We start from the raw sequence: 12,510 nt of genomic DNA, 5'->3' as shown, positions 1-12,510 counted from the left end.
GGGTTATGTCAGAGACATATGGTTCAGTTTCTTTGCTATTGAAGAATCTGAATTTTGGATCTGGATTTCTGGAACTAAATTTTGAAGCCGCCTGCTAGAACTGAATTATGAATCTGAATTCTCAATTTTGACGCTAGATTCTAGAAATGAATTCTGAAGCTGAGTTCTACACACTTAAAACCATTTCATGAGCTCGGCATAATAAAATGCCGAAACTGATCAGCAACACGTAAATTTGCTGATTGCTCAGTAATCAATACGCATGTTTCTGAACTTCGTTAAATGCATTCACTGATATTTCGGTAAAATGCTTCACTTTGCCGAAATTTGGCATAATTGCTTGCTAAATTTATCAGTAAACAACAGATATGCCGACATCAGCAGAGACGTTTGCCGAGATTTCGGAATATGCGCTAGCTGTTGCCGAGATTCAGCACGACAGCTGTCATTTATTGCCGCGTTACATTTTTGCTTCGCATTGTGCGATTATTTTCTAATGAAATTCTCGAGTGAAAAAATGGATAATCTTCGAAGAAGCGTGGAACCACTTGCAAGTAAAAATATTGAATAAATATAGTGACATGTTTCGCTTTATAAAAAGCGACTTTATCAGAGCACTCGCGATTATAAGGGAAAACACCCAACACGGGGCTCAAAGCGTCCTCGAGACAAAACATATGCGAAAAAAAACCCAATGCATGGAATAATTCAATAGATCAAAGTAAGTTTATTTTTTGAACAATACCGTATATGCATCATCAAATATTGAACATTTTTGTAAGCCAAAAATCAATATATATTTTTATTTTCATATTTCCAGCTCGACTCAAGGTGGTCGCATCTGGAAACGCCGCTTTTTGTTATGCTACATGTTTTCAGGTAGAGGCTTTAAGCACTACTGGCAACAAATTTGTAAGCCTCCTTTAAGTGTGAATAAAATGAATTTTTGATCCTGAATGGCGTGTTTATAATGTTGAGAAATTTCAAACAAATTTAATTGACTATATTTTTAATTACTGATGATTCGGTAATTTATTTTTTCATTTTTTCGTTTTATTGGTTTGCCGAATATTCAGTGAACGTTTCACTGAGCAAACAGTAAATCTTATGCTGACGATTTCGGCAATATTTGACGTTTGTCAAATTTTAGGGTGCCGAGACGCTCAGTAATTTTATTTTTGCCGAGATGATTGCTGATTACTCGGCTGTGCGAATCTCGGCATTTTTTTGCCGATACTCAGCTAAAAAATTTAAGTGTGTAGAACCTAATTCTGGATTGCTGAGCTGATTACTGAATCTGTCTTGTGGAACTAAATTTGAGACCAGGATTCTGGCTCGGCACTGAATTCTTAATCTGAAATCCTATATTCTACAGCTGAAAGCTTAGCTACAGAATTCCGGTTCAGAATTCAGTTTTAAAATTCGGATCCCGAACTCAGCTTTGAAATTCAAATTAATTTAGTTCAAAAATCTGCAGATCCTTTTCCTGATTTAATTTATTCTTCTGGATTGTAAAACTGAATTCTTGAACCAAAATCTAACTGAACTGAATACTGAACATTGCTTCTGCAGTGTATTTTTGAACTAAATTCTGGAAATACAATTGAATTTTAAATCTGAATTATAATCCTAGATTTCGGTCTGAAGTTCCAGAACTTCGGGCTCAGAATTCAGTTTCAGGATTCTGAAACTACTGATACTGAATTCTGAATTCCGGACAGAAATTTTGAAACCTAATCCTCTGGTCTGATACGCATCTTCAGATCCAGAAGTCAGTTACAAAATTCAGACCTTCAGATTCAGACCAGAATTCATTTCTGAAATTTAGATCGAGTGCCCAGGTCTACAATCGAGACTATGATCTCAGTTCCAATATACAGGCACAGAATCAAGTTCTAAAATTCGGTTTCAGCTACAGTTTCAGAGTTCCGGAACTCGATTCTGATAACAAGACAAGATAACAAGAAGACAAGAAGACAAGAAGACAAGAAGACAAGAAGACAAGAAGACAAGAAGACAAGAAGACAAGAAGACAAGAAGACAAGAAGACAAGAAGACAAGAAGACAAGAAGACAAGAAGACAAGAAGACAAGAAGACAAGAAGACAAGAAGACAAGAAGACAAGAAGACAAGAAGACAAGAAGACAAGAAGACAAGAAGACAAGAAGACAAGAAGACAAGAAGACAAGAAGACAAGAAGACAAGAAGACAAGAAGACAAGAAGACAAGAAGACAAGAAGACAAGAAGACAAGAAGACAAGAAGACAAGAAGACAAGAAGACAAGAAGACAAGAAGACAAGAAGACAAGAAGACAAGAAGACAAGAAGACAAGAAGACAAGAAGACAAGAAGACAAGAAGACAAGAAGACAAGAAGACAAGAAGACAAGAAGACAAGAAGACAAGAAGACAAGAAGACAAGAAGACAAGAAGACAAGAAGACAAGAAGACAAGAAGACAAGAAGACAAGAAGACAAGAAGACAAGAAGACAAGAAGACAAGAAGACAAGAAGACAAGAAGACAAGAAGACAAGAAGACAAGAAGACAAGAAGACAAGAAGACAAGAAGACAAGAAGACAAGAAGACAAGAAGACAAGAAGACAAGAAGACAAGAAGACAAGAAGACAAGAAGACAAGAAGACAAGAAGACAAGAAGACAAGAAGACAAGAAGACAAGAAGACAAGAAGACAAGAAAACAAGAAGACAAGAAGACAAGAAGACAAGAAGACAAGAAGACAAGAAGACAAGAAGACAAGAAGACAAGAAGACAAGAAGACAAGAAGACAAGAAGACAAGAAGACAAGAAGACAAGAAGACAAGAAGACAAGAAGACAAGAAGACAAGAAGACAAGAAGACAAGAAGACAAGAAGACAAGAAGACAAGATAAGACAAGACAAGAAGACATGACAAGACAAGAAAACAAGAAGACATGACAAGACAAGAAGACAAGAAGACAAGAAGACAAGAAGACAAGAAGACAAGAAGACAAGAAGACAAGAAGACAAGAAGACAAGAAGACAAGAAGACAAGAAGACAAGAAGACAAGAAGACAAGAAGACAAGAAGACAAGAAGACAAGAAGACAAGAAGACAAGAAGACAAGAAGACAAGAAGACAAGAAGACAAGAAGACAAGAAGACAAGAAGACAAGAAGACAAGAAGACAAGAAGACAAGAAGACAAGAAGACAAGAAGACAAGAAGACAAGAAGACAAGAAGACAAGAAGACAAGAAGACAAGAAGACAAGAAGACAAGAAGACAAGAAGACAAGAAGACAAGAAGACAAGAAGACAAGAAGACAAGAAGACAAGAAGACAAGAAGACAAGAAGACAAGAAGACAAGAAGACAAGAAGACAAGAAGACAAGAAGACAAGAAGACAAGAAGACAAGAAGACAAGAAGACAAGAAGACAAGAAGACAAGAAGACAAGAAGACAAGAAGACAAGAAGACAAGAAGACAAGAAGACAAGAAGACAAGAAGACAAGAAGACAAGAAGACAAGAAGACAAGAAGACAAGAAGACAAGAAGACAAGAAGACAAGAAGACAAGAAGACAAGAAGACAAGAAGACAAGAAGACAAGAAGACAAGAAGACAAGAAGACAAGAAGACAAGAAGACAAGAAGACAAGAAGACAAGAAGACAAGAAGACAAGAAGACAAGAAGACAAGAAGACAAGAAGACAAGAAGACAAGAAGACAAGAAGACAAGAAGACAAGAAGACAAGAAGACAAGAAGACAAGAAGACAAGAAGACAAGAAGACAAGAAGACAAGAAGACAAGAAGACAAGAAGACAAGAAGACAAGAAGACAAGAAGACAAGAAGACAAGAAGACAAGAAGACAAGAAGACAAGAAGACAAGAAGACAAGAAGACAAGAAGACAAGAAGACAAGAAGACAAGAAGACAAGAAGACAAGAAGACAAGAAGACAAGAAGACAAGAAGACAAGAAGACAAGAAGACAAGAAGACAAGAAGACAAGAAGACAAGAAGACAAGAAGTCTCTTGTCTTCTTGTCTTCTTGTCTTCTTGTCTTCTTGTCTTCTTGTCTTATTGTCTTCTTGTCTTCTTGTCTTCTTGTCTTCTTGTCTTCTTGTCTTCTTGTCTTCTTGTCTTTGAAATTTTATTTTCAACTTGGACTTTGGTTCTGGGCCAGAATTCTGGCTTCGAATCAGCTCCTGACAGAGTTCCTGAACCTGAAACTAGATCCTGAACCTTGACTCTTTACCTGAATTCTGGAATTGTATTCTGGACCTAGTTTCGGAACATGTACATAGATTCTTGAGCGAAAATCGGGATCCGAATTCTAGGTCTCCATTTTGGAAGTGGGTTATAGACCTGAACTTCTGACAGGAATAAATAGGTTTTCGTGTGTTTTGGGCATGAGTTCTGATCCCAGGCCTAGATTCTGGGTCTGAATTTCTGAGAGAAGTTTTAGATCTGAACCTAAATTCTGAGCCGGGAAGCAGGATTCTGGAACTGAATTCCGAAAATCTGAGTCTGGATTCTGGATCTAATCTCAGGATTCTGATTTTGGATTTCTGGTGGTATACCAATCAGAATTAACGATCTTACGATCCTCTAAAGCTACAGTAGCGATGGAATTCTGAATGAAAATTTTCACCTAATTTCCCAATCGGATTTGAATCGGAATTCATTTCGAAATGATTGGCATATTGTCGCAAAATTGAATTTCCGGTAGCGACACCTTCCAATAAAAAACGAAACCAAGAACAGGAGGGTTCTTCCGGAAATTTTCATATCGGCAGTAGTGATTTGCAACGATTACTTCAGTTATTCAATAGTACGAATAGATATCAGCAATAAAAGTATACTCGGAGTAGAAGTAAACTACAATTTAACATAGAAAATATTCAGAAATGAATGAAATTGGAGGCACCCACGATGTAGAATAAACCTTGGTGGCGAGATAGAACGTTTTGACTGTGTTGTGTAATTTTCTCAAGAAATTTAGTATGGCGCTGGCATCGGCACAAATAAATATCGGAACAAAACATGGCTTCGTAGTCTATTTCAGAGCTAATATGTGCTGTTTTCGGATATGCAGTTTCATTTCTCCAAGTTATCAAGTATTCCCGTTTTGGTAAATATGAAACAAAAACTTTGTTCTCGGTTATAGCAACTGGATGTAATTCGACGAATGATCCTGAAACACTCGATGTTTACACTTCCCTTCCCCATATCTTCTTGTTTTTCCAAAAAATATGACAATTGCACTAACACATAGAAAAAATGTGGCCATCTCTCGGCTGATTTTTCAGAAGGCCGTTAGAGTAAGTGACAGTTTCTCTTTTGATTATTGTGATATTGGAAAAATCGATGTTAGGAAATAAACAAAAGAAAACTGTTGTTTTTTTTGGTGAGATTTATTTGCTCAACTGCTCAGCTTTACTGTTGTCAAATTCAATTGCCGAAGCTAAGAATCTTATATACAAAGCAATTTATATTTACATACTTTCTAAACAATCGCAGCAGCATATTTAAACAGTGCAAACTTGGTTAGGTTACGATAAACGGGATATAAAGTCACTATTGTGCAACGTATGCTGGTTCAGAAGTACATTGATTAGTGATTTGAAAAAGGGGATTATGATATGATTTGCATTGATCTTTCGTTCAAAAATCCAATTTTGACAGTCATATTTTTATGGAAATGTTTTTCGTTGTTTATTGTGGTTTCGTTTTCTGCAAACTAAACATCTGTAGGTGTTGTTTTTTTTACTCGTTCAATGTCATCTTACATCTTCACACGATCTTCGTTCATTTTAGTTGAGGGCGTTCTGTTCATCTTGAAAGCGCTGGATCTTGCCAATCATCCTGTAATAGTTTCGCTAGAGCATTAAACAGAATGGATGATGATCGGAAATAGCGAAGGATGCGTTATTTGGAACGACAGATAGACATTAAGAAAGCTTCAATTGATTTTGATTAGACTTTTCAAACGATTTAAAATCTTAATTTACCTCCTGTTCATCCTGACCGTAGCCGACTGGCATGAGGAAGCCTCGTTTACCGAATCTGAAATAGAGAAATTTCGATGAATTACTCTAATGGTGACCATGATTGACAAAGATGGTACATTTTAGATTGCATATTTAGATTCTAGAAGTTACAGAACAAATCAAATCATAATGATGATCGGAACTATTAGGTTTTGCACGATGACGACACAAATGAACTGCCGATGAATCAAGTTCATCTTTGACAGTTGCCGTGTACTTGTTTTGTTTTGCGACTGCAAGTTAAAAAATGAAAAAATGACGAAAAAGTGCCTGTTTAAAACGTATTCCATAGTGAAAATAACTAAAAAAATTGCCCTGTATGTGATTCCAGCATCAAGGAGCGATATATGTATGAATCTGTTGAGTGTGAGGCGACTTGCAATTTTTACATTCGAACGATGAACTTCTGATGAACTTTTAAACTGTAAACAAGTACACGTCGACTGTCAAAAAAAGTTCATTCTGTTCATTTTTGTGAGGTTATGTCATGTTCGTGCAAAACCTAATTAGCTTTTGCACGAACATGTCATAACCTCACAAAATGAACTTTTTTTGACAGTCGACGTGTACTTGTTTACAGTTTAAAAGTTCATCAGAGGTTCATCGTTCGAATGTAAAAATCGCAAGTCGCCTCACACTCAACAGATTCATTAATATATCGCTCCTTGATGCTGGAAACACATACAGGGCAATCTTTTTAGTTCTTTTCACTTTGGAATACGTTTTTAACAGGTACTTTTTCGTCATTTTTCAATTTTTAACTTGCAGTCGCAAAACAAAACAAGTACACGGCAACTGTCAAAGATGAACTTGATTCATCGGCAGTTCATTTGTGTCGTCATCGTGCAAAACCTTATAAAGCGCGGTTATTGTGGTTTTGTACTGGTGGCCACTAAAGTTTTGCTTAAGCAGCCCGTTTTTTATTCACACTTGGAGTTTCGCACTGAATTTCATTTTCAGTAACCAAAAAAAAAAAAACTTTCGTAGCAAATGCATATTTATATTAGAGAGTATAATACAATACAGCTGTAAGAGCAAAATATAAACAAGTTAATTAATCGATTCAACTACCAACATGTAATCGAGTTGTCTTATATTATTTATTTCATTTTATTTGAGATTATGAATATGAGTACAGGATTCTACTCAAGAATATGCATCAAATATTGCAAATATTGTCTTCTCAAGGTAAATAATTGCGAAATTTATAAACTTTCAAATTTTTGTTGTGAATACGACTTGCTTCACTATGGGGCGCTTTTTTAGAATTTATCCTGTACAAGGGCAGAACTTTATCGCGAATATCTTTTGATGTACTTAACCCAACAACATAATTTTTTCTACAAGCTATCGGAAATCATATGATTTGTGATTAAATTTTCAACAGCGTGAGATTACCATAAATAATTAAAAAGCAAAGTTTTCTAAAACTCTTGGAAATAATGATTGGTTGCCTTTTTCGCACCCGGACGACGCCCGTAAAAAAATAAACCATTGATTTTACAGCATGAATAATTGATTCACAATTAGATCTATGGGTTACAATACATTTTATTGTATCTTGACAATTGTTTTTCATTTCCAGCGATTCAATATATTGTTTCTACGATTCACAATTGAATTCATTATACACGTGGTGTTTCAAATAATATGCAAACTGTACAATTGATTGTTTTCCAACAAAGCATGCATGAGAAAACTTTATGATTTGAATGATTACTATACCTAATAACCTATACATTCTATTGTAAAAAGCATGTTCACAATTACTTGAATAATGTATAACAATACATTAAAATGTTTTTCAATGGTCAAAGCAAAATGGTCAAAGGTTTTGTGACAACAAATCGTATTGTTTTTCTACAATATTTTTTATTCGGGAAGTGCAATTGGTCGCTCCAAAATACTCCAAAATTGAGGTTAATTTTCACTAACTATTGTTTTCGTTGATTTTTTCAAACTTTTTTCGGCAATCATGTTTGTGCAAAGAGAGATTAAGAAATTGTGTCAAAAGTCCAGCTTTGGAAGTAATCTGCAATATTATTCTTGCACAAATTTAGTGTTAAAGATAAGGTTTTGTTAAAAATTCTGTTCAAAATAGGGTAACGGATCCCTATTTCACCTGAGCTCCTATTTCCATCTCATCGCTCCACCTCATTACTTTGACCATGAATAATATCTTACAACGTACCTGAACAAAACTGTGAAATGTATTAATATGAGTATTCAAGCTATTGTCACACTTTCTCATTGGAAGAAATGGTTTTAAGTTCTTCGGTAATCGTTTTTTCATTTAAAACAAACTCACTTTTCAATTTAGGACAGATTTTCGTCTCAGGATTTACAGTTCGTTATATTTCTGAATATCTACTGATCGATTCGTCTCAAAACATGATCAATATTTCGCACAACTGAATGCTGGATGACTTCATAATTAGTATTGTTCACTTGCCACAAGTTTAATTAACGATTAAAAACTTTAAGACTTACCCGACAGGCAATAAAAGTCTTCAAAAATACGAGTTGAAAGTTTTTTACTTAGTTCAATTGCTTGCGCTTTGTTTTCGTCTCATTTGATTTCGCAAAGTTGCCAGGTTTTCTCAAAATGTTACGAAAAAATTGTTTTTTTCTCGTATCCGTGACATTAGTTTAATTGTATTATTGATATTTATATTTCAATAAAACTGTTTCGGCTTCGAATATTACCAGAAAGAGCGTGTTAAATACTTTTGAAATAACCATTATGTGCAAATCTAGTAGCACTGGTTTGTTTCCGCTATATGTTAACATAACGCTGTTAAGTGTGTGTGTGTGTGTGTGTGTGTGTGTGTGTGTGTGTGTGTGTTTAATTTAAAACGAAAGGTAACGAAAACGACCCGAACAATTTTGAACGTCGAAATGATTCAAAACTGATTCTAAAAATATCGTGTGCTGTCTTATAGTTGGCATTAGGCCTTTTTTAAGCATGACATTCTGAACCTGAGAGTGTAATAGTGCAATGTTTTGTTTTGATTGATGTGGCCATTACTAATTAATAGGATGAATAAAAATCCTTTGAGATGAAATTAGGAGCAAAGTAGTTAATATATCAGAAGCGTTCTTAGCTGATTTTATGAATATTATTTTAATTTCCAAGGAATGTGAATCAATTATCAATAAGGAGCAAGGCAAATTTAGCAGAAATATAAAAAAATCAAAGTGATTTTAGTGGCTAAAACAGGTAATCAGTCGGTAACGTCCTTAGAAATGATATTAAATAGGGCACCCTTACCCTATGTTACTCTATTACAGTCGAAATTTGACGATCAATCTTTGAGACTCATGTTAAGAAAATTGTGTTTTTATTTTATGTGGCTTTCCCTTTGTTTACACAAGACAGAGGAAGGAGAATAAAGATAGATATGCAGCAGCTAGGATTGTATGATATCCTTAAGTTGTCAATATAGTTCCATAGTTTCGTGTAATTTTAAGTTGCAAGAAAGGAACTTTTGGTTCCTTGAGAACCACAGGTAACAGACATCTTAGTAAAGTTTGCAATGTGCGTCAGAAGATTAACTGTGGTTTTGAAGTAGTAATTTTCCCAAAGAGTGACCCGGCGAACGCTTCTGAATGGTTGTTATTTGTTATTTTATGTTGTGAATAGTCACACTAACAGTTGTTTATTGCTCAAATAATCTAAAATATTCGTACTCTCTTAACAGTTGACAGCTCATTTACAAACACAAATGCTGCCCCGTCTCAAGTTGAGGTTAGGTCCTCAATTAGTTTCGACCGGAACGAACTTGCTATTGTTATCGTCACAAAATATTTGACGCTTGTCTTTTTTTTCAATGATTCTGTCCTGGGTATAGAAAGCTGTATGATAATTTCTTAACAACATCAAAATTAATACATCTTCAATTAGATCTTCCCCTAAATGTCCCCTCCGGAAGAACCCTCACCTTGGTCTAGCGTCTGATGAGTGTGCTCTATCGATAGCTTCTAAGATGAAATAGCCGATTATTTTGTCAAGTCCCGAATGAATACTGTTATAATTGGGGGGTAGTTCGCTGCGTGCCAACCTACAAGAGAAACAAAGAAACAAAGAGAGAGAAAGAGAACACTAGACACACTCGCCACAGAGATAGAGATATTTATAGCGCATTGAGTGTGTGAAAAACGCGCTCTTCGAACGGGCTAGTACAGGAATTGTTTGTGCACAGAGATGAATTGCGTGTATGAAACTGTATTCAGAGGACTACAAGACAGTTTGTTTTTACAAGGGTGGCATGCAGGTTTCTACTGTGATTCTTTCGAATCGTTCAAACCATCTGGAAATCGTTTCTAATATCTGAAAAACTTTCATTATCGTTCATCTGAGATTCCGGTTAAATTAATCCAGTTGTAGAATTTGAGCTAGAATTGTATTAAAAGTCAGATTGAGTCGATTTCCAGATGATGTCATTGTACTAGGATTTTAGATGCTGTTACTATTGATAAAACACTCTCTTTTTTTGTAAAAAACTTGTTTTAATCTACCTCTCGGAGTAGTTATGTCTTTCTCATAAACGTTCTTGTTACCAAAATTGTTCTTAATATTCCCTGAATGACCTACTCTGGGACTTTCTAGATCGGAAATCGGAAACTGGAAACCAATGAGGCCAGTAACCATAAACCGTTGAGACCAACAAAATTTGGAACTAATTGAAAATCCGATACATTGCCATCAGAGCTTCAAATTGTCACGCATTCTCAATGAAAGAATCCAATCCAACAGCCTCATTTTCAATCCTTTACTGTCTCATTCGTGAATAACCGACACCAGAACAAACGAAGAGAGACGAAGCATTTTCGTTTCTCATTGAAAAAATGAGAGAGAATAATTGCCAACGTCACTCTTTGCTCTATGACAAGACGAAACCAAACTAACGTCTTTAGAGAGCATCAGTAGAATTTCAATTCTCATTCTTTCATCGATGTATTGAAAATCTGTTATGCTTGGCACTAAAGTGACTAAAATATCGTAAATCGAAATAATTAAATTCCAGAACCTCTTTGGAAACCAAAACTACTACAAATTCGAGCACCAACAGGTAAAAGTTATTTTTCTGTCATTTTCGATTCTCACAGCTTCGGTTGAATATCGACACTGCATACTATGGGATTTTCACTGAAAACTGCATATCTAGAGAATACACGTATGTTCGAAGTAAGCTTCGTTCGTAGAATCAAAAGAATTATTATTTTCATCGTATCAACGAATCCTCAACATGTTCGTAACCATATCAACAAAGCGCAATTGTTTATCGGTTTCCACGGTTACGCTCCGTTTGGTTAACAGTGTTACCAGTTTCATCAATATAAACAGTTACTTTAGTTCAGGGGTTCCCAAACTATTTTGGGTCATGGACCCCTTTACTAAAATTAACTTAGGCCTCAGACCCCCATCAACAAATTTCTTTGATAATTCAATTTCTTGCTTTTTTAATATTGATGTAAAATACTTACCAATTTCTGCGGATGGTCAAACAAACACAACATTTTAGCGTAAATATTTCAAATAATAACTGATATCAAACAATAGGGGGTCGATTTCTAGACCTCGTCGACCCCCATAATCAGTTTTCGTTTACGTCGACCCCCGCAAAAAGGATATCGACCCCAAGGGGTCTATATTGACCACTTTGGGAAACCCTGCTTTAGTTGTTGCAAAACATTTACAAAATATTTTAATATTTCAACTGTTCAGTTTTTTTATTAAATTATTATTTATTCATTTTTGTATTGTCCTATTCACCACAGACTGAAAGAGCAAATGAAAGAAAAAACACAATTTTGAAACTAGTCTCCCGCTTATGCCATTGACTGGACATAGATTTTGTTCTCATAGTTTGCAAGCGAGGCAGAGAGTGACAGAAATTTCTCGACATTTTCGTCTATTTTGAGTCAATGACAATGACTTATTAGCTCTGATTGCCATTACCATGGTAATCAAACGCAAGAGCTCTAGATGGTTCGTTTATAAAAGTTAAATTCCTTACACACATTGAAAACTAGGTTCGCACGTCTATTACATGTGCTAGTAGTTAAATGAATTCATTTCGTCTAACGCCAGTTTACAAAACTGTAGACGATCATCTGGTAAGATTCGACAGCAAATAATGAGTTATATGCAATACGTTCGTTTTCTAAAACAGTGCAATTCTGTTGATAAGACAGAAGCGTTCTACCATTTTTGGCACTCGCCAAACGTTATCATCGTGTACACCGAACGTGTTTACAGCAATAAACGAGTAATATTTTGTCCCCCAGGGTGGATCGTATTGTGAATTAAACTGTTTCTAACTTGCTGACCCTTTTGATCATAAGTTCGGTATTCGAATAGCATGAAATATCGAGATCTAGTGTTCATTTTAAGCGAAATGCAAAAAGATTTAATTTAAACGAAATATGAGTACGGTTTGGTGAACATGGAAAATTGTTCGTTATTTATTAAAGTTTCGACC

General features: G+C 35.4%; 1 protein-coding gene across 3 annotated transcripts in view; it reads right to left on the bottom strand.

The window, feature by feature from the left end:
- Positions 1 to 5,388: 5,388 nt before the first annotated feature.
- LOC131434616 (neuropeptide F-like) overlaps positions 5,389 to 12,510 on the bottom strand; it is a 66,903-nt gene continuing 59,781 nt past the window's right edge. Inside the window, exons 3-5 of one of the 3 annotated variants that reach the window (XM_058601513.1) lie at positions 9,967 to 10,086; positions 5,987 to 6,041; positions 5,389 to 5,854 (exon numbers count right to left, since the gene is read on the bottom strand). In XM_058601513.1, the coding sequence (XP_058457496.1) occupies positions 5,789 to 5,854; positions 5,987 to 6,041; positions 9,967 to 10,086 (241 nt within the window). In that variant the 3' untranslated portion in view covers positions 5,389 to 5,788. Of the gene's footprint in view, positions 5,936 to 5,986; positions 6,042 to 9,966; positions 10,087 to 12,510 lie in introns of all 3 variants that reach the window. The other 2 variants (XM_058601522.1, XM_058601531.1) reach the window with 2 other exon arrangements.

The sequence above is a fragment of the Malaya genurostris genome, chromosome 1, assembly GCF_030247185.1.
Source record: "Malaya genurostris strain Urasoe2022 chromosome 1, Malgen_1.1, whole genome shotgun sequence".
NCBI lineage: Eukaryota > Metazoa > Arthropoda > Insecta > Diptera > Culicidae > Malaya > Malaya genurostris.
This window is presented reverse-complemented; position numbering and strand designations above follow the sequence as displayed.